The 21,126-nt window shown below is 49.2% G+C and overlaps 1 protein-coding gene across 29 annotated transcripts in view; it reads right to left on the bottom strand.

Moving 5' to 3' along the window:
* Positions 1–21,126, bottom strand: part of NAV2 (neuron navigator 2) — a 740,939-nt gene that overhangs the window by 138,617 nt on the left and 581,196 nt on the right. For all 29 annotated transcript variants that reach the window (XR_006714126.1, XM_045484757.1, XM_045484759.1 and 26 more), the window contains one exon: positions 19,664–20,053. Coding sequence is in view for 28 of the 29 variants with exons in the window: in XM_045484757.1 (XP_045340713.1) it covers positions 19,664–20,053 (390 nt within the window). In the remaining variant the exon portion in view is untranslated. The remainder of the gene's footprint in view (positions 1–19,663; positions 20,054–21,126) is intronic.

Here is a 21,126-nt window from a genome sequence, read left to right as displayed (position 1 = left end):
TGAGAGTCAGCCATTTTTCCTTCAAGAGTCAGATTCTGAACTACTGAAGCGGCAGGCCTCCATATTAAGACACTGTCTAAAAATTATGTCCGTTGTCCACAAATGGGCAGAGGCTCTATTCCCGTGGACATGAGAAGGCTGTGGCTGTAAGTGCAGAAAGGCTCACTCGTGCCTCAGCCAGCTCCAGCTGATCTCACAGCTGCCTCTTTGGGGTCCCAACACCCCCCCCCCGACCCCCCCAAAAAAAAGCTGCACTGCATAATCCTGGTAAGATAAGCCATAGTCAAAATTTTGAAAATATTTTTTTTTGTTAATATTTATTTATTTGAGAGAGAGCACGAGCACACAAGCAGGGGAGGGGCAGAGATAGAGAGGGAAAGAGAGAATCTCAAGTAGGTTCTGCGCCATCAATGAAGAGCCCAACGTGAGGCTCCAACTCACAAACCATGAGATCTGAGCAGAAATCAAGAGCTGGATGCTGGGGTGCCTGGGTGGTGCAGTTGGTTAAGCTTCCGACTCTTGATCTTGGCTCAGGTCATGATCTCGCGGTTTGTGAGTTCGAGCCCCATATTGGGCCGTGTGCTGCTGCTAATGGTGTGGGGCCTGCTTGAGATTCTATTTCTCCTTCTCTCTGCCCTTCCCTAGCTGGGCTCTCTCTCTCTCTCTCAAAATAAATTAAAAAAAAATAAAATAAAATAAAAAGAGTTAGAGGCTTAACTGACTGAGCCATCCAGGCACCCCCAACTGAAATTCCGAAAATCTTAAAACTACAACAAAATCCTAAAGTGAAAAGCGAAAACTGAGCCCAGCCTCCAGCTGGGCACATCTGGTGTAACGTCTGAGTCCTCAGGTGAACCAGAGAAAAATGCCCTTTTCTACCACAGCCGGTAAAAGCGTGTCCTACTCCAAGAAGTGCCTGTGGGGACTGACACGGTACAAACCCCAAGATGATGCGCTCCTTAGTGACTAAACACGGTGCTCCTCTCCCCTGACGTGGGGTGGTCTCAGTCCACACACTCTGCCTCATCCAGCTCCTCAGAGCTGAACTACAGAAGGCCTTTGCAGGCCACGCCCCCATCTCCCACTTAGGACGAGGTCCTACCTCTCAAACTTCACCTTAAATGCAACTGAACATTATGTAAAACACCAATAATACGCAGTTTCACAGAACTACAGAATATCAGATCTGGGGGAAGGGCAGGTGGTTCTCAAGGATTAATGACTTGATCTAATGAGTTTTCTGATGCAGAATTGAGAGTCACGGAGTTTAAGTGATGTGCTCAGGGACTCATAACTAGAGAACAGGCATTGATATGGTTTCATTTTAACACGTTGTTGTGTTCAATAAATTCACTGTGTTTTTTAACGTTTAACATTTATTAATTTTTGAGAGAGAGGGAGAGACAGAGTGTGAGTGGGGGAGGGGCTGAGAGAGAAGAGAGGGAGACACAGAATCCGAAGCAGGCTCCAGGCTCTGAGCCAACAGCACAGAGCCCATAGCGAGGCTCAAACTCATGAACCATGAGACCACGGAGCCGAAGTCGGACGCTTAACTGACTGAGCCACTGAGGCGCCCCAACAAATCTGTCTTTTATAATAAAAGAGAAGCTTGGCTCCTTTATTCTACATTTTGGGATAACCGCTTATCTATCTTCTTGTGCTCCAGCTTCTGACCCACCAAATTCAGTAAAGGCAGGACTGTTGTTGTCACTATTATTATTTTAGGACCTGTGTTTTTGTTTCACTATCCCCTCCCCCTAGAACTCTTGAGATAGGTACCTAAAAACATTTTTGGTGTACTGAATGCAAGAATAAATAGCAACCATGGATTTAATTGCTTTTATGTCTCATGTATGTAAAGCATTTGGGGAATAGGAAGAAAAATCAGACATCCTTGCATCTGTTTAGATAAGCCAGACCCTACTAATAGTCGGCTACGGAACCCTAAAGACTCCAAGGAAGACTCCGAGGAAGAAGGGGCCTTCCGGGTAGAGGAGGCTACGGATGGAGGAGGGAGGAGTCACGGGTCCCATTCAAGGGACAGCATGGCTTGAGCAGAGTCCACAGGGTAGTGAACACTGTCAGTGCTGTACCGGGCGGCATCCCAGATCTGAGCTGACTGCCGTCTCCTTGCCCACGGCTAAATTCCCCACTGTCCGTGATTTTTAAAAAAGAAGTAAAAAGCAAAACCAGTAGAGCAGGGAGTTCAGTCTGAAAGGCAAAAACAGTTTCCCCCTAGAATCTTGACATGTATGGGCCTGGATGGTGCCACAGGCGTGTTCAGAGGAGGGACAGGTGTAGCACACGCCGCTGACAAGCACGTCTCTCTGTGTAGCAAGGCGGCTGCCAGGGCTCCCGGGGGGAGCTCAGGCACGAGCCACGGGCAGCCCAGCGGCCAAGCACGCAGGCAAACGGGCCAGCCTGCGGACAAAGAGCAGCCCAGGGCGGTATGAACTGGGGGTGGCGGGGGCACCTCCGCGGCAGCTGGAGCACTCTGGCAGGAAGGGCAGGCTAAGAGGGAGCCGAAATACAGGCCAGTGACCTCCAGAGCAGGAATCAAGCAGGAGTTGTTGCCCACAGGATGCTCAAATTACCTTCCATCGGTGCAGGAGGACAGCTGTCTGGTGTCACAAAGACGAAAGAACAAGGCCCCTGACTTTTTCTCACTCTCCAATTTGTCCCAGTGCTTCCACTTTCACAAGGATGGGAGACAGACCAGCTCGAGTAGTTACTCAAGTGGGGCAGGGGCAAATTCCCTAGAGCCTGCCTAGTTAGAGTGAGCATATCCGATATTATAACATGTGTACGCTTTTAAGCCTATCATTTTCATTATACAAACTATAGACGGCAACGTTCACTAACATCTCCCTGCTGTGCAGACCCTGAGCTCACAGTGATTCTCAACAGCCACAGTCCACTCTGCCTCCAAACCCCTACATCATCCGGATCACAGCTGGGGGCCAGGGAAGGAGGCAACACACTTTTTGTGTTTATTAGGGGAGAAAACGGGGGAGAAGATTTTCAGAAGAAACGACTTGAGTACTGTTATCCCCAGGCTGGCATATGTAAACCTGGCTAGTCAAAGAGACATCTTCCTCCGGAACACCCAGTTCTGCTCCCTCTGTAACGGAACCTTGGTGATTCCTATGGGAACCTGGGCACCTTGACCTTACACCTGGGAGAATTTTTGAAGGTCTTCTCTCTCAGCTTCTCACCTCATGCAGGAATCCCTTCTGCAACATGTGGACCCAGTTTCCCACATTCTGCTTGATTACTCTCAGGAACAGGAGGCTCATGCCTTTGCAAGAGGACCCACCCACTCTTTTGCAGATCTAATCTTCAGCATATTTTTTCCCTAACGCTGATTAACGGTCACCTTGGGGTGTAGGAAATGAAAACTGTAAGTGTAACTTCCATCTACAGTTCAAGTTTGGTCCTCTGGAAACTACTGCTTCCCTAAGTATTTTCCATGCCAAGAATATCTAGTTTCTACAAACATTTCTATTATGCTTTGGGTTTTGAACCCTTGGCCTTCCTGGTTCCCCTTCCCTAAACAAACCTCTGCCTGATTCTGAACTCCTTAAAACATGACACTGAGAACAAAGCAGGCATTGTCTAACTAACAGATTATCTGTTGCCTCCCACATCACTGTTCTGTTCATCCAGTTGAAGGTTAGGATGGCAGAGCTCTCTAAAACCTACAGAAACCTTTGGGTCTCAGAGCGTAAGGCCCAGCAGGTGGCAGCACCAAAAGGGAAGAGGCTAGAATCTCAACAGCAGAGTGAGTCCTCAAGCTTCCCCCAAACTTTATGGCCTGGACAGGTGACTTCTCTCATTTCCACTGGGAAAACCAGCCTTGCCAAAGGCCGTACTCCCACTGACTTCTCTGTTTGCACATCCATAAAACGGGGATAATAACATGTTATATAGGCCTTCTAGGATTTCTCTAAGAATTCAAAGAGATGATATCTGGAAAGTGCCCGCACTATGTGAAAGCACCCCACAATCACTGGCTGCCATTATTACTATTAACGGTAGCAGAGGTGACAGTGCTGCTGTCACCACCTTCTTCCTTTCTCCCTTTACTCCATGCACATCGCTAAGCATATACGGAAGGTCTGGCAGAAGTTGGTAAGAGATGCAGGAGTAAAAAGACATAATCCCTCTGCTCAAGGATATCCTGGTCCAGGAGACAGACAGTCACACAGACAAACCAGAGGAAGTGAGAGGAAGGTGTCACCAGGGGCTCGGGTGGCCAGGGAAGGCTGCCTAGCTTCAGCAGATTCTTAGAGGACTATGGCAGGCAGGTGGGAATGGAGGGGGGAGGAATCCGTAGAGAGAACGGACACAGGCAAAGGCACAGAGGTACAAGAGTGTGGGACCTACATCAAGGACAATGTCAGTGGTCCAGAGTGGCAGAACCAGCAGGCGAGACGGGCAGTGAGGAGAAGGAGGAGATGGTAAGAAATGAGGCTGGGCAAGCAGAACACTCATTAGCTGCCCAAATGTAAAGAGTGCCTCCTGTGGACCATGCTCTGTGCTAGGCATAAGAGCTAGCTAGTAAGACAGACAAGGTCTAGGGCTCCACAAAGCTGACTCTTCAGCGTGGGGGCCATGCAGGGCCTTTTATGCCGTGCTGGGCAAAATAGGGTGTATGACGTGGCAGATTGTATCTTCCAGAGACGACCATAGCAGTATCTCCCATCCCACAGGCTCTTCTTCAAGGTGACCTTGCCACCTTCCCCCCTGAGAGAGGACATCTGTGTTCCCTTCCCTCCTCTTAATCTGGAGGGCTGACTGCTTTGACCAATACAGTATGGTATGAGTGACACTCTGTGACTCCCAAGGGTAGCTCATAAAAGGCGACACAGCTCTGCTTTGCTTCACGGTAACGCTTGCCCTCGGAGCCCTAAGCATCCAGGTAAAAAGTCTGCCAATCCCGGGGCCTCACGCTGTGAGGTAGCTAAGCCACATGGAAAAGCCACGTTCATCCTAACCCTGAAGTCACCTCAGCCCAAGCGTCAGACACGTGAGTGAACAGCTTTGGAATGGTGTGGATCCCCGCTGTCCAGCTGGCTCCAGACATGGTGGGGCAGAGACAAGCCATCCCCATTGCACCTCACCCCAGCTCTTGACACAGAGACCCCGGAAGCATGATACAGTGGTGGTTTCAAGCTGCTAGACTTTGAAGGCATCGTTCATACAGCAACAGGAACCAACACACAGGGTCTCCTCAGCAGGCAACGTGGAGCCATTGTAAGCAGGTGACAATGTAGTCAAATATGTGCTCTGGACAGATTTTTCTAGCTGAAGTGTCGCGTGGACTTGTTGGATGGGCCTTGAGATCAGAGGTAAGGAACGCGACAGAGGGATGCCTAGGGAGAGACAAGAGCGGCGAGGCCAGAGAGAACCACAGCGTGAGATACTAAAGAGCGACCCCATCACACTTAGTGACTGGTGTTCCAGGAACAATGAACTGAAGAGTCTGAGATTCTTTCCAGGTTCTGGCTGTGGCAGGGAAATGGATATGGAAACACAGGAGGAGACACAGGGCTGGCGGGGGGTGGGGGCGAGGGGAAGAAGAGGAGTTATATTTCCATCATGTTTACCTGGCTCCAGTGAGAAAAGCCTGAACCACCACGGCTGAGCTCCAGCTCTGAGTCCGGGCTCCCTAACTCACCAGCTCTGTGACCTTGGGTGTATTACTGATGATCCCCACCGGGGATGGGAAAAAGAGCACGTGGCTTCAAGCGAGGGTGAAATGAGATAATGCATACAAAGCGGGGCACACAGCCCCTGGCATTCAGAAACGCTCCGTAAGTGGTAGCTGCTATTGTTACAGCCACGATCATTATTATTAACTCGTAGGCATACTTGGTCAGAGGCGAGGCAGGCTTTTTGTCCCCAGAGCCCGGCTGCAGGGCAGCACATGAAAGTTGTTCCCAAGGAACCGCACACACGTCTCTGGTGAATGGTTCATTCAACCGTAAAGTCCGTGTCAACTTAACTAGGTACGCAGGCTGCAAAGGAGGAAAGCCAGTGTGTGAGCTGTCCCCCATCCTTGCCTCCCTCCCTCCCTCCCAACTCAATGGTTCAGTGGTTTTAATTAACAACTCCCACAGAGTAAGGCAAAAGTCCCTCGATTAATAAAGCTCCGCCTTGTTCTGCGCCGTTCTGAGGCCTTGGGGGTGGCGTGGAGTTGGTAATTGTGTGTTTTGTTTGGGTTCACAGCTGGTGGGGGCTACAGGAGGGAGGAGAATTCCCTTGGATGAGTTCATGTATCACACTGAAGAAGACTGGAAACTGTGGGTCACTGAAATGCCTACTTGCATGAGATCTGACAGCAGGAAGCCATACAGCGGCGAGGCGCTTCGGTAAATCACTGTGTAGACGACTCTAGATCTGAACCTTCCCTTTCCACTGCCCCCGAGCACCTCCTCAGTTCTCCTTTCCACTGTTGCCCCCATCCACTTTCTACACAGGCGCCTAGGGGATGGCGCCACAAGCGATTCCAATGCTTCAGTAGAGGCCTGTGACATTTAATAGAAATGAAACCCGTAATCATGCTCTGGAGGCAAAAGTATCTGCCTTCATCCCTGCTCCAGCTGGCCCCAAGGTTCTTGCTCAAGCAGTCACCAAGTATTTGCAAGTTCCCATGCAACTCAACTCAGCCCTCTGAGCCTGACCCTTTTGAACACCACCTTCCGTCTCTCTTTTTCTCCTTCCCAAAATGGCACAGGGCCTCCAATGCCCCAGAGGGTATCCACTCTTCTTTTTTGGTCTTGCTTTCTCCATCTACTCAGAGCGCGGGATCTGGCAACAGCGGGAGCCACGCTGCAAAGTTCTTGGAACACAGGCTTTGAATTCAGCCCGATCAAATAGACTTGGTTCCAGTAGTCACCACCCACGTGATCTGTTCAAGAAACGTATCCTCTCTGAGCCTGGTCTCCCCCACTCTAAAAAGGGGACGAAAAACAGCCTCTCTCCCTCAAAGAGCTGATGTAAAGAATTGGCAATGTGCAGAAAGAGCTCGATACAGTGCCCAGCATACGAAAGAGCCACAAAAACGGTGTGGCCTCACGAATTCCTGTACCGCTGCCACAGGATGGGTGAAAAGACCCGTGCCGGCAGGCACTGCGAGGCCACTTCCCCAGCCTACCCCTCCTCTGCAAGAGCCAACACTACATTTATTCTGTCCCACGTTTCTGGCAACTTGAGTTGACTTCACCCTTTAAACTTCACTGCTCAAGTATGTGAGCTTTCTCATTTCAAAACAGATGACTGAGCGATTACAAGCTCAAAGCTCTGGGAACTAGGACCTGGACTCCGCGACGCAGCAGAGAACCACAGACGCCTTTCTCCCACTTGTCGCAAGATCAAGGAGTTGAACGCGGGCTTGATTTACAGCTGGAAGACGCTTAGAGACAGACTTGAGCTTCCCTTTAGACTTGGAATCTTATTTTACTTTGGGGTCTCAAAAATCATGAGCCCTCCAGAAGAGTCCCTGCCAGGGTAGCTGTCTCATTCCACATTTATTTCAGGATTAAGAGAAGAGGTCAAAACTTCCATTTCTCAGGGAGATTTCTTATCAGGACCCTGGGGATTCTGGAAGGGATGTGCTGATTCTTCCAAGGCATGCACAGACCCTTGATTTGTGATCGTACCCCAGGCAGGACGCACGAGCCGGATCCTCATAGATGTTTCCACAAGCGGATGCGTTGCTCTTTGTCTCTGAGCCACAGGTAGCTGCCTCCTGCCCCCAGATGACTCATTCCCACTGATCGCACGTAAGGCCTGCTTGCAGACTGTGATGGTTAATTTGTGCATCAACCTGCCTAGGCTGTGATACCAGATATTGGGGCAAACATTAGACTAGCCATTGGGGGAAGCCAGTAGACTTTGAGTAAAGCAGATTACCTTCCAAAATGGCAGTGTGCCTCATCTAAGCAGTTGAAAAAAGAAGAGAAAAAAGGCTGCCATTCCCCAAGAAGCAGGGAATTTCTGCCTCCAGGTTGCCTTTGGACTTGAACTGACACATCCACTTTTCTTCTGGAAGCCACTAATACACAGATGCACTCTGATGCAGCCAGTAGAAATGTGAACACTGCACTCAAGAGTAAGAAATGGCAGGAGATCATCTCAGCGCATATTCTAAGGATAGAAAACAAGGAAGGCAGGGGCGCCTGGGTGGCGCAGTCGGTTAAGCGTCCGACTTCAGCCAGGTCACGATCTCGCGGTCCGTGAGTTTGAGCCCCGCGTCAGGCTCTGGGCTGATGGCTCAGAGCCTGGAGCCCGTTTCCAATTCTGTGTCTCCCTCTCTCTCTCTCTGTCCCTCCCCCATTCATGCTCTGTCTCTCTCTGTCCCCAAAAAAATAAATAAACGTTGAAAAAAAAAATTTAAAAGAAAACAAGGAAGGCAAATAAATGCAGCTAGTCTGAGAAGGCGAAAGGGAACTACCATTCTGTGTGTCAAACGCTTTACAAACGCTGTTTCCCACCACACACCTAAGTAGGCTACCATCTAACAGATGGGAAGAGGCTCAGAAAAGGAAGCAACCTCCCTGAGGTCATACAGCTGGCAAGCAAATATGAAGTCAGGTCCTCTGAGGGCAGAGTCCGAAGTTTCTGCCATTATACCATGCCTCCAGAGCAGCCGAATGAGAGGGTCATGAGTTCCCATGAAAACTACAGTTTCTTATCTTGATCTGAGTAAAGGCACATACAGCCTATTTTTCCTCCTTCCTCCCTCCCACCCTCCCTCCCTCTCCCCCTCTCCTTCTCTCTTTCTTTCTTGAGTCTTTCAACGTGGACTGACTGTCTCAGGGCCAAAATACTCCTAACCTCATCCAAATGTTTCTTTTCATGTTCACCTCAACTCGAACTTAGTATTCTCCAACCTCACCATCATAAATCTATTGAGCCATTCTGTAGCTGCTGACCCTTGAGAACTAATGGAGAAGGGTATTTTCAGTGATCTATATGCTTAAGATAAAAATAAATCTGGACTGGGTTTTCTAGATGAGAGCTACACCAAAACTTAATAGCCACACTAGGGGGCCTTGGGGTCTATCAGTGACACCTCAGTTCTCTCCATTTGAGGTACATTAGGAGCCTGCAGACATTAGGAGCACTTCAGCAAGGAAGGGGGCTGTGAAGGATACACGACTGAGTATCTGACTATAGCAAAGCAGCAAAGGTGCCACAGTCACACTGAAATTCCAGCCCACAAAGGGAAGAAACACTAAAATGTTAGACCATCTTTATCATCTCTTCTACTGGTTGACAACATTATAATCTTGGGTCTTCGTTTTCCTTAATGAGAAAATGGAAATACCATATAAGGCCCGAGTTTGGGAGCTGTGTAGGATACTCAGCCCTCAGAAGGGGTGCGACGTTAGCCCCTGTTCCCGGTCATCTCATGAGAGCTACAGGGTTGGAATGTGTTTTTCCTGTATGTGTAAGTACCTCTTGGTTCATGTGAGCTCATGGGTCCCAGGTTTGCCCTGAGAAGGACCTGCAATGATCAAAAGTGAGTCCCCAGAATAAAGAGTACCAAATGGTCCAGCCCCGAGAATAAATTCTGTCAGTCATACCCCAGAGCACAGCCCGGGAAGGAGGAGATACTTGATGGGGCACCTGGGTAGCTCAGTCTATTAAGTGTCTGACTCTTGACCTCAGTTTGGGTCACGATCTCGTGGTTCATGTGATGGAGCCCCGTGTCGGACTCTGCACTGACAGCGTGGACCCTGCGTGGGATTCTCTTCCTCTCTCTCCCTGACCCTCCCCTGCCTGTGCACCTGCACTCTCCCTCTAAATAAGTACATAAACTTAAGTTTAAAAAACGTTTGTCAACTTGAGAGAACTTGAATACAGTCTCCCTGTAGCGCTGATGAATGGACCCAAGATGGAAGCTCCCCTGGCTGAACACCTGGGGCCAACCTGAGTGATGCCCAAAGGCTGCCATGTGCTTTGTGGGCGCCACTTACCGACAAAGAGCCCCGTGAGGGGCGGGGAGTCTGTTCCAACAGGACAGCGGACAGTCCAGATGATGGGAAGGGGTATTCACGCTTCCCACGTGAGTATCAGTTATGGCCTCACCTCAAACCCCACGCCTCACGAGATGTCTCACTGGGGTCTGAGGACGTGTAAGGGTGGAAGAGAAGGAAACACAGTGAGCACCTTCACCCCTCACCAGGCACTGAACTAGGTAATGTACAGACATCACATCCCACTGAGCCTGGGCAATGCCATCACCATTAAGAGGATGATCCGGGGGTGCCTGGGGGGCTCGGCTGCTTAAGTGTCCAACTTCGGCTCAGGTCATCTCATCTCATGGCTGAGTTCAAGCCCCGCGTCGGGCTCTGTGCTGACAGCGCGGAGCCTGGCGCCTGCCGCGGAGTCTGTGTCTCCCTCCCTCGCTGCCCCTCCCCCCGCTCATGCTCTCGCTCTCTCTCTTAAAATTAAATAAACATTAAAAAAAATTTTTAAAAGAAGGTATGCTCTGGAAGGATCCACGATGCCCAGGCACCGTACCGGCACTCTGCATGCATGATCTCATCCAATCCACAGCAACTCTAGGCATGGTTTTTCTCATTTGCAGAGGAGAAAAGCTGGTTTCCCATAAAGACAAAGTATAGAAGATCGCCCCCCACCCCCCTCCCAGGGCCCACTCTATTCTCAGACCCAACTTGGAGCCCACACATTTTGCTTCTCAATGCTAACATTGATCACCACCTGCCCTGTGTTAGAATTAAATGCTGACCAACAGGGCACTCTTTGCCACTGGGCCCGGAGCTATTTCAGGGCAAGGACTGAAAGTTGTGGGACTGGAGTTTCCCTCAAGCCCCCAGAGGGACATTCTGTAGGCTGCCGAGTACTCTGCTTAAACATTCAGCCAGCCCTGGTCTGGAGATTCCTTGGAGGCTGACGCAACCTGTGGGCCCTGGGGGGGTGCCCACGCGCAAGAGGGAAATCTGGAAAAGGATGGAGGGTGCTGAGGACAACTGCCAACTATTTCCCAGCCACTTACGGCACAGGCCAAAACCCGGGAGCCGTCCTGGAGCCTTCATGCCCTTCATCCATCCGGCCCCCACATCAGGCTGTGTTCAATGTGACATCTCTCTGACCCTTGTGCGCGTCTGTTCCCACAGCCTTGGCCTTCCCAGAGCCTGATCACTGCTGTCTGGCTCTCACAGCTTCTGTGCCCATCCCCCTCCAGTCTTCAGTCTCCAACCCGCCATAAAAACATGCCCATGCCCGTATGTCTTCGTGCCCTTGCTCTTGACCTTGGTGTGGCTGCTTGTTTATCCTTCAAGGCCCAGCTCATAGGCCCTGAAGGTGTTGCAGTTGCTGGATGCTATGGCAGTCAGCATCCTCTGGGTGCTGTGCCCGTGTGCCACCTCAGGGAAGCCACATGAGAACGCCGTGGGAAGGGATGGAGAAACTTGCTTAAGGACACACATCTAAGGGTAGGGGAGCCAGCTCCGGAATCCCGGAGGGACTCCACAGCCCACACTCTGCCTGCTGCCCCTAGCTTGCAGCCCACTCTGTGTTCGCCATCAGTGGTGCCCACAGAACTCAGTGCGTCTCCACTGGTCTCCCGGGCACACCATCCATATTGACTTATGCACTTGCCTGTGGCATAAGCTTCTCTCCATGACGGCAGGATGTAGAGGACTGGTCTTGTTCATTTCTCTTGACCTCAGTGCCTTTAGCATAGTCTCTAACTTAATAAACATGTCTCAATGGAATTTTACTGGGGCGCCAATGGGGCTCAGTTGGTTAAGCATCTGACTCTTGATTTTGGCTCAGGTCGTGATCTTGTGGCTCGTGAGTTCGAGCCCTGCATCAGGCCTCTTTCCTGTCAGCACGGAGCCCGCTTTGAATCCTCTGTCCCCCTCTCTCTCTGCCCCTCCCCGGCTCACACATTCCCCCCTGCCCCAAAAAAAATAAAACATTTGAAAAAAATATATATGGAATTTTACTGCCTTTTACCTGGAGCCTCCCCAGAAGGCAGGCCAAAGAGGCTTTCCAGATTCCAAATCCATGAGAGCCCATGCTTTGGGAAGCTCTGGAACCCGTACTGGTAAGGGTGGAGAGCAGGCAGTCAGGCCCCTCTAAGGACCATTCAAGGCAGCGTGAGGTATGGCTTTCTCTTCTCAAAGCACCCACTTTTGTTCCCTTTCCCTCCCCTTTCCTGCAGGATGCTGGGGGAAAGAGGGAGGTAGGAAGGGATTCAAATCCCAAAGCAAGCTAGGAAATTCTCAAGAAGTCAGGGCCTGGTTTCCTGAGAAGACAAGACACCCCCTTTTTTCTCTCTTCCCCATAAATTACGAGGCCAACATTTGCTATTAGTTATGAGCGGCAGTCTAGCCTGCCCATGCCGAAAGCGGACCACACGTCATGTCATGGAGCTGTTCCCAGTAAATCTTTCTTTAATCCTGGTCTCTGCCCACTCAATCTATCGTCACCCACGGTGGCTGGAGTCAGCTCGGGAATGCTGGGGAATTTCTCTACTTTCAGCCCGTTGTCAGCTCGACTGTTCTTTCTTCTCTGATAAAACTGCCTACCCAGCTGCCGATAAGGGCTGATAGATTTCCCACACTCAGTAAATCAAGGGGGTCGACTGCGGGTTGAAGAAGTGTGCAACCCATACCTCTGCGGGCATCAGGGACCATGGACACTGGTAGCCAGAGTCATCGATCAGCCAAACCACCCACGTCCCATGACACCACAACCACGCAGGGAAAGCGGTCCCTGGTTCTGCAACGTTTGGGGAAACGAATCGTGCCCCCCGCACGACGCCCTGTGCTTGCTTGCTCTAAAGCGAGCTTTTTAGGAAAACAGGGGTCACTGTACTTGCCTGGGATACTTAACACTGAGGAAAATATTAGATAGGGAAAAGCATTTATGGTTTCTGTGAATTCATACACCATTAAGAACTGTCAGTGAGGAAACACTGAGGGAAGCAGAGAGGAACGGACAGGCTGTGCACTGGGGCCTGGCCCAGGCCCATCACTGGCCTGTGGAGCTATTCTGGGCCTGTGACTTCATGCTGGAGCTCCACTGTACTTTTTATTTTTTTCAGTTTTTACTTCATTTTTTTAATGTCGTTTTTGAGAGACAGAAAGTGAGTGAGGGAGGGGCAGAGAGCAAGGGGGACAGAGGATCCGAGGCAGGCTCTGCACTGTCAGCATAGAGCCCGACGTGGGGCTGGAACTCACCAACTGTGAGATCACGACGTGAGCCCAAGTCGGATGCTCAGCTGACTCAGCCACCCAGACACCCGTACATTATACTTTTTACGTGTGTGTGTGTGTGTGTGTATTGTGTGTGCATGCACACGTGCATGTGAAGAGGGTGCAGTGCATTAGGGACAAGGGACTTACCCAAGGCCTTACACATCAGTCTGCCTACAGGGCTGAGTCTTTACCTTTCCACGACAACGAAACCTTTCTAACTCCACCAGGACCTGCCCAATGGCTGACCGGTGACTTGGTCTTCCCAAGCCTCCTAAGAGCCCTAACAAAGCAAGAGGGACCACCCTGGAGAAAGAGCCCTAACAAAGCAAGAGGGACCAACCTGGAAAAACAAGAACCCATCCTTCCCAAATGCCAGGGGTGTCTGCCGTGCCCTGCCATGACCCAGGGCCTTTCAGGACAGTCTCACCTAAAATCATTTATGTTGGCTTCCTCTCTTACCAATCTGCCAGGAACAACAGCCTGTCAAGGTCACTGCGGGTCTGGCCTGGAAAGACCATGAGAAACATTCACCAGATAAGAAACAGCCTTTCATGCCATTGGTGCCCTCTTTTCGACTCTCGGTGTTGTCTGCCGTGATCTATGCTGACTTGGTGAGAAATATCTCACACATCTGACCATGATGGTCAATGCAGGAAGGGAGAGAACAGCGGCATCCCATCTCCGCTACCCCCAGGGCACACGGCCCTAATGTTCTGGGCTGTCTCCCTTTTCCTGTACTGTCCATGTCCAGCTTACTGTGATAGGGGTGGTCAAAGCTCTGGAATAATCCAACAGAAGACAGGGCCAAGCAGAGGGCAGACAACGCACCTGGGCCTGAATTAAATTCAAGGGGTTTCTAACTTAGCTACACATTCATTCAGGGCCGTGTGATTGGTCTTGCTTTGCTCACGGTCAGTAGCAGCATTCATTCAACAAATATTTATTGGCTATTTACTATGCAACAGGAACTGCGCCAACCAATGAAGACACGGGAACGTCCAAGACAGATGTGACTTTCACCTTTAAGAGGCTGCAACAGGTGTGGGCTTTGTACCTTCTTCAGAATTAACACACTGAAATAGTCTAAAAGTTATTTTGTGGGGGTCCCTTGTTTGAATTTACACACACACACATATTTATTTTTTTTAAATGTTTGCTTATTTTTGAGAGAGAGTATGAGAAGGACAGAGAGAGAGAGAGGGAGGGAGGATCCGAAGAGGGCTGTGTGCTCACAGCAGAGAGGCCAATGCAGGGCTCAAACTCACGAACTGTGAGATCGTAACTTGAGCCCAAGTCGGACACTCAACTGACTGAGCCACCCCGGGCACCCCCATACGCATTTTTATAATAATTCTGATGTAGTGCTACTATTATGGGCAAGTCAAATACCACGGGTGCCCAGAGTCCCCACCTCCACTCGGAAAGAATCACGGAAGGCTTCTGCGAGGAGGTGACCTGGCAGCAATGATGGAAAAAGCAATCTAGGCACAGGTGGTGCACATGCAAATGATACACAGAAGCATCAAACACCCTGTGTTATAGATTAAATGCTTGTCTCCGTCACCCCCACCAATTCGTATGTTTGTATGTTGTTCACATGTTGAATTAGCTGTGGGAGGTAACTGGGTTCAATGAGGTCATAAAGAGGGTGGGGCCCCCATGATGGGATTAGTGCCCTCCTAAGAAAAGGGAGACACATCAAAACACTTCTCTCTGCCATGTGAGGACACAGCAAGCCAGGAAGGGGGCACTCACCAGAACCTGACCACGCTGGCACTCTGATGTTGGATTTCAGCCTCCAGAACCGTAGAAGTAAGTGTCTGCTATTTAAGGCCCCCAGTCCAAGGTATTTTGCTAGAGCTGCCTCAGCTAAGACACGCCCCGACATAATTACGGAGCTATAGGAAATTCAGGGGGCATGGGTTGCTCTACTTCCGAAGATCAGAGTCCCCCGGCAGGGACCAGCACAGATGTACTATCTGTTGATGGAGAAATCCCTGACACCTAACGGGGAAGACTGCAGCTATCACAGAGCCAGCCCGGAAGACCAGCTTGCTCCCAACCCTGCTTTCCCTCCCACACCACACTCCTGGTCAGGCCACATGTGAAAGACAAACCAGCTACTAGACTTATCACTTCCTGAGCCCTGAGTCCCAAAGCAACAGAAGGCAGAATCAAAAGCAATCAAAACCACAGCATCACATCCCATACTGGCCACTAGATGGAGCTATGCATCGCACCAAAAAGACAAAGCAGCTGAAGTTGATTTTCTCCCAGGTCTGTAGATAGCATCATTGGGTTTTATAGCTGATGGTGGCAAGTTACAGAAGCTCAAGGTCCTGGGAGGGTACGCATGGAGAACAGGTCATGCACAGATATTCATTAAATACCCACTTGTAGTCTCTGAGTTTAGAAAAATACTGAGCACTGCCTGCCTTCCAGGAGCTCCACCTTTGGTGGAGGATGTTTATTTTTTAGAATCAGTCAGATGGGCCTGAGGGAAAGGAACGCCATGGAGAAATAGCCATGTCGTGAGGCACCAAGCTTTACACATACAGGACACATAGTCTTTGGTAATGAATAGCAGGTAACCCAGAGCAGTGGGGACCGTGGGGTATGTGAGGTGGGCTGTGGCCAGGGCTAAGGAAGGGAGGGCGGCTGACGAAAAGACCATAAAGAGCTTCCCACATTCAGTTGAGATCTGTTCCTACAAGAAATGGGAAGTCATCAAAGGTTCTTGCAAAAGGAACATGATACAACTGAGTGCCTCCTCTGAAAGGAAAAAAAAAAAATCATCTTTCCAAACATATGGACGCTAAGCCGGTCCCTTTAATTTTATTCTATACCATATGGCACTTTGAATTTTTAGAAGATCAGTAAATGGATTGACTTCACAGATCAAAACTTAGTAAGAAACATCTTCGTCTGTTATTTTAATTTCTCTTCCATGAAGTACAGCCAAAGCCCAATTTATCAATCTAATAAAAGGAAGTGGTGAGGTCAGGTGACAACCATAAAGTTCTTTGTCACGCCTGGTGCATACTAAGTGCGATAGAAGAGTTTAATAAATACACACTCATAAAGACAAAAGGCATTTGCTATTAGGTTCTTAGCAAAACTCAATGGAAACAGAGTAATTTCAGCCCCACCTTAGGGAGAATTGAATGATACACACAGGTGCATGTGCATACATATCCAGTGGAGACAATGAACTAGAGACAGCAAAAAACAGCTGCTAGACCAAGCTGGGGGGTACAGTGTGTCATTTTAAACCCCAAGGTCATGGGTTTTCAGAAACCAAGCTTAGTTCCACATCAGGCATTCTAAATAAACTTGGTGTAAACTTTTACAAAAACTTTAAGAGCCTCCACACGGATTTATATATTACTCACACATCAAGGCCGCTCCCACTAAGCCAAACAAACATCTGGATGAACACTTTAATCATCTCACTGTTTTCAAGTGTCTGGATGTTTGAGGTTGATAAGACATCTAGATCCTGTCTGAAACCCTGTGTCTTCATCGGATATTTGCCATGAACCAGATACAACCTCAAAGAGAACTATCTAATTGTAGAGGGGTAAAGACCATATTAATTGTAGTGCTGCAAGGCTTAGGGACGTTAAATGTACTAACGTCACAGAGCTTGCAAGGGGGCCGAGCAGGGTTCCAGCTCAGGCTCACGACTCAGTCTGTTTTCTTTCCACTACATCCACTGCTTCAGCAAGGACTTATTTAGCAGATTCCAAAGCACGGAAGAATAGCTCAGTCCTTCAACACCTACACATAGTCATGTGTATAAGGGGAAAAAGAAAAGAGTACAAAGAACCTTAAACCTGCCTTGAACTCAGCATATGAAGGCAAACAGGTAATTTGGCCTCAAAACAGAAAACTCAACACGTGTCTCCATAGAGCGGAGTCTTCCTTAACTCGTGTTCCAGAGCATTAGATGCCATCTGGGCTTCCCTCTCCTCATTTTGAAGGTAAAGTTCTGCATTAAAAGAAATGGGGAAGGAAACCAGACCAGAGTTCTCCAGTGTCAATAATTGGGTGGTTTGCTTACATTTCCGCACTTTTATCTGCACTTGCTCTGAGCGTATCTCACTTGCTAAAAATGTAAGCTTTCCCGAAGCAGGAACTGAAATGTAAACATTTGTGCTACTTAGCAGGGATAAAGGTTATGGTTGAAGAGCTAAAAATCTAGGACCATCTCACTGGGACAGCACTCAGGTTCAGTGGAGAGTGTTCCAATGACGCCACCTTGTGGAAACTGTAAACACTACCTCAAAACCAGACACTGACCGTCTACTGAGGATTAAAAGACTAGCTTGACAATAAAATTAACTATTAGAGGACACACGCACAAAAAACCTCAGAATCACTAAAAAATATTTTCGTAGCATATTCCAGTGGGAATTGGTAATGATAATCTTGAGGCCACACTGGACACCAAAAGTCTTCTAAATAATAATAAAAAGGTTAAATTACAGGCAATTTTAGTCATAGGTATATGTGATTGTTTTTCGTGCTTATGGAAAACTAGCAACATATGATTATGCTCTCGGTTAACCAGATTTTACTAGTCCATTAGTGTTCCCAGCCATTCTGGAAAGCAGAAATTTGTCCCACTGTAAGGGTTTGGTGGCTCCTGTCTTCCAAGATTTTGCTCACCAAGATGGTTCTAAAAGGGACGGGCAGAAAGCCAAAGCATGTCTATAGCTGAGGTTTTCATGAAATGAAAGAACATTTCTACTAAGACAAGTAAAACTGAGCAAAAGTAAATTAATTTTGAAATAAACTCCAGTAGTTGTGCTATTTTAGTGTAGTGATAAAATGTTGCACAAGATGGTTTAATAACAGGCTCAGGTTCTGAAGCCACGAACCCTGGGCTCTGTCTCCTCATCACTTTGAGACCTTAGGCAAGTTCTTTAACCTTCCTACTCATTCATAAAAATGGGGATTATGATATCACCTACTTGCCGTGACACAGAACAAGATAACGTATGTGAAGCACAGTGCTCGGCACGTAGTGGGAACATTAGCTATTATTAAAATTATTTAAATACTGACTCACCCATGGGGGTCTTGATCACTCTGTTCATGGAAATGAGCAGGATGATTATTATGACTGTTTTTTTTTTGTTTGTTTGTTTTAATGAGAAAGCAAGCAAGAGACAGAGAGAGAGAGACAGGGTGAGAACAGGGGAGGGGCAGAGAGAAAGAGAGGGAGACATAGAATCTGAAGCAGGCTCCAGGCTCTGAGCTGTCAGCACAGAGCCCGAGGCAGGACTCGAACCCACGGGGTGCAAGATCATGACCTGAGCCAAAGTCGGATGCTTAACCGGCTGAGCCATCCAGGTGCCCCACGCCTGATTTCTATTAGCTGCAATTCTGACTGCTAATTTTGGGAGAGGAGGAAAAGATCTTGGAGAGTTTGTGCACAAGTTCTCAAATGAAGAAGTCCCAGGCAAGTGAAATAAACAGGGGCTCCTTCAGTTTTCACAGAGATCTGGGAGTGAAGTTAATATCAGGAAGCCTTGCCTCGTGCCATACGTGGCCACACGGCAACTTAGACATCATCCCACCGCTCACTTTAAGTTCCCATGTGAACAAATGGAGAAACAGGGTGGCTGGGTTTTTTCCTTCATCTCTCAATCCACACATTCATGAAGTCAGCCATATTTATGATATAAGCTGCTGTATGTACCACGTATGGGGGATAAGGCGGCGAATAGGCCAGACGATGTCCCTCCTTCATGGTGCTTTATTGTGGCAAGCAGGAGGGGGCAGGGGGACAAGAAAATATAAACATGTCATCAGGATAATTTCCAATAGGGACAAGCTTTCGGGGGAGCATAAGACGGCGATGGAGATGATCAGGGCACGGGGCAGGCCACATAACTACTTCAAGCTGAGTAGTCGAGGAGGGTTCCTCCAAAGAGCTGCTGGCCGAGGATCACAGGAACCGAATCCAGGTGGAGAGCCCACAGCCCATGAGGCAGGAAGAAGCTTGATGAGAATGAGGAAGAGAAGGAAGCCAGGAAGCAGAGGAAGCAAGACGGATGGAGAAGGAGGACCTTTAAGAAGGCGACGGCCGAACTAAGGAGTCTGGATTCCATCTTAGGCGCGAGTCTTGGTTTAAAGGACCAACACGATCAGTCTGTTGCCAAGTGTCACTCCGGCTACTGGTGGAACCTTGCTAGACCTCCCCTAGCAAGTTACTGGCTAAGTCTGGACTGGGGGCTCAGGTCTGGTGACTGTCAGCCCAGAAAGTTCCCCTCACACCACACCACCTTTGACAGGGACAGCAGAGTCAAGTAGACAGTCTGATCTCAGAGAACTTACACGAAGCCCCGCCAGAGAGAAACCAGCTGCCAAGCCTTCTCCCGCTCTGTGGAGAGAGAGAAGCCCCAGGGACTCACCCGCTTGTGATGTCATCAGTCCGGATGTTCTTGCTCAGAACGTCCCCGTCACTCATGTAGCCGGGGGCGTCCATGCTGATGCCTTCCAGGTCCATCTCGTCTCCTGCCTTGTCTGAGACGTCCACGTGGCAGACACTGCTTCCCCTGGAGGCCAGCTGCCTCCTCAGAGGGGCAGAGTACACGTAGCGGCCCGACTCGGTGTTGATGAACCGGCTGGCGTTGGCTCGAGGCGGGTACCCGTTGCCCATAGAGGGGGCATCTCCCGCTTGGAGCCGGGGGCTGGACTGGCCGAGTCTCCAGGACAGAGGAGTGGGTCTGCCGGTCAGGCTGAGGATACTGCGCCCACTTATCTCCGTGGTGACGTTGGTGTCAAATGTGGTTTCCAATGTGCTGAAAACATAAAAGCGGCCTTGGCTTAGAACCTCATTAACTCAGGATCCTTTGTAGCTTTTTTTTTTTTTTTTTTTTTACAATTATGTAATTTTTTTTTTAAACTATGAAATACTTCCCATACACGAAACAGGATCAAGCAATAGCCACCCATGCACTACCCACCGTATTTCCTGTTAAAAATGAGAAGACGAAGCTGTACATGAATAGAACGCTCTGAGAAGCCCAGCAGAGACCTTCCCCCTAAAACATGGTACCAGATCCCCACTACCCCTGACTTCAATGAAATGATCTTAACTACTGGACTCTTCTTTCCAACCCAAGAAAGGAAAAATGCCAAAATGACAGGGAGGGGGCATAACATATCCTCTGACCCACACATTCCAGGATGCTGTGTGACCGCTCCCCTTTTCCACTCCCGAGCTCCCAGTGTCACCTGTCACGTGCTCAGCTCCCTCTACACCAAGCAGGTGGGGAGAGCCCTGATTTTGTAACTCTAAGCTCTATTTCCCCCACACTTTTGCTTCTCCCACATCTTGTCCAAAAGGACAACTAAATTTCAGGGGCAAGAGGCTGGGAGAGTGGTAATTACCCAGGTTTAAGGTCCATAATAAATTAAGTTACAAGGATCTGAATCTGCCAGGAGACTGAGTGCATCCCTGGCCATTAGACAGACTCTTACATCACTCTTTCCAGCCCTGCAGATCTTGTGGCACAAGCTGGAAGGCTGGTTAATGTACCTCTGCAGAGCGCACTGGGGTCTCCCAACTGAGCTGAGAGAGCCTTCCCTGAAGAAAAGCCATCAAAGGTCTCCCCGCTGTCATCATGACTGTCCTAGCCCAAACCAAGAAAGCCACCAAACTGCCACAACCCCCAGCAAGTCAGTTTCGGTGATTAAGGTGGAAAGAGGGATGTTTCATACTTGATCACGGCGTCACGGGGTCTAGCAGCTGGCTCCATGCCATCAAATATGTAAAGGTTTGGCAAGGGGGCACCACACTACAACCCGTCAAGTTTACTGTCCTCGGGAAGAACCAATTTGGTGCCTCAACTATTTCTGTTTCCCTTTCATC

This window comes from Leopardus geoffroyi, chromosome D1 (assembly GCF_018350155.1).
Source record: "Leopardus geoffroyi isolate Oge1 chromosome D1, O.geoffroyi_Oge1_pat1.0, whole genome shotgun sequence".
NCBI lineage: Eukaryota > Metazoa > Chordata > Mammalia > Carnivora > Felidae > Leopardus > Leopardus geoffroyi.
The sequence above is the reverse complement of the archived record's forward strand: the minus strand, read 5'-3'. Positions and strand labels throughout refer to the sequence as shown.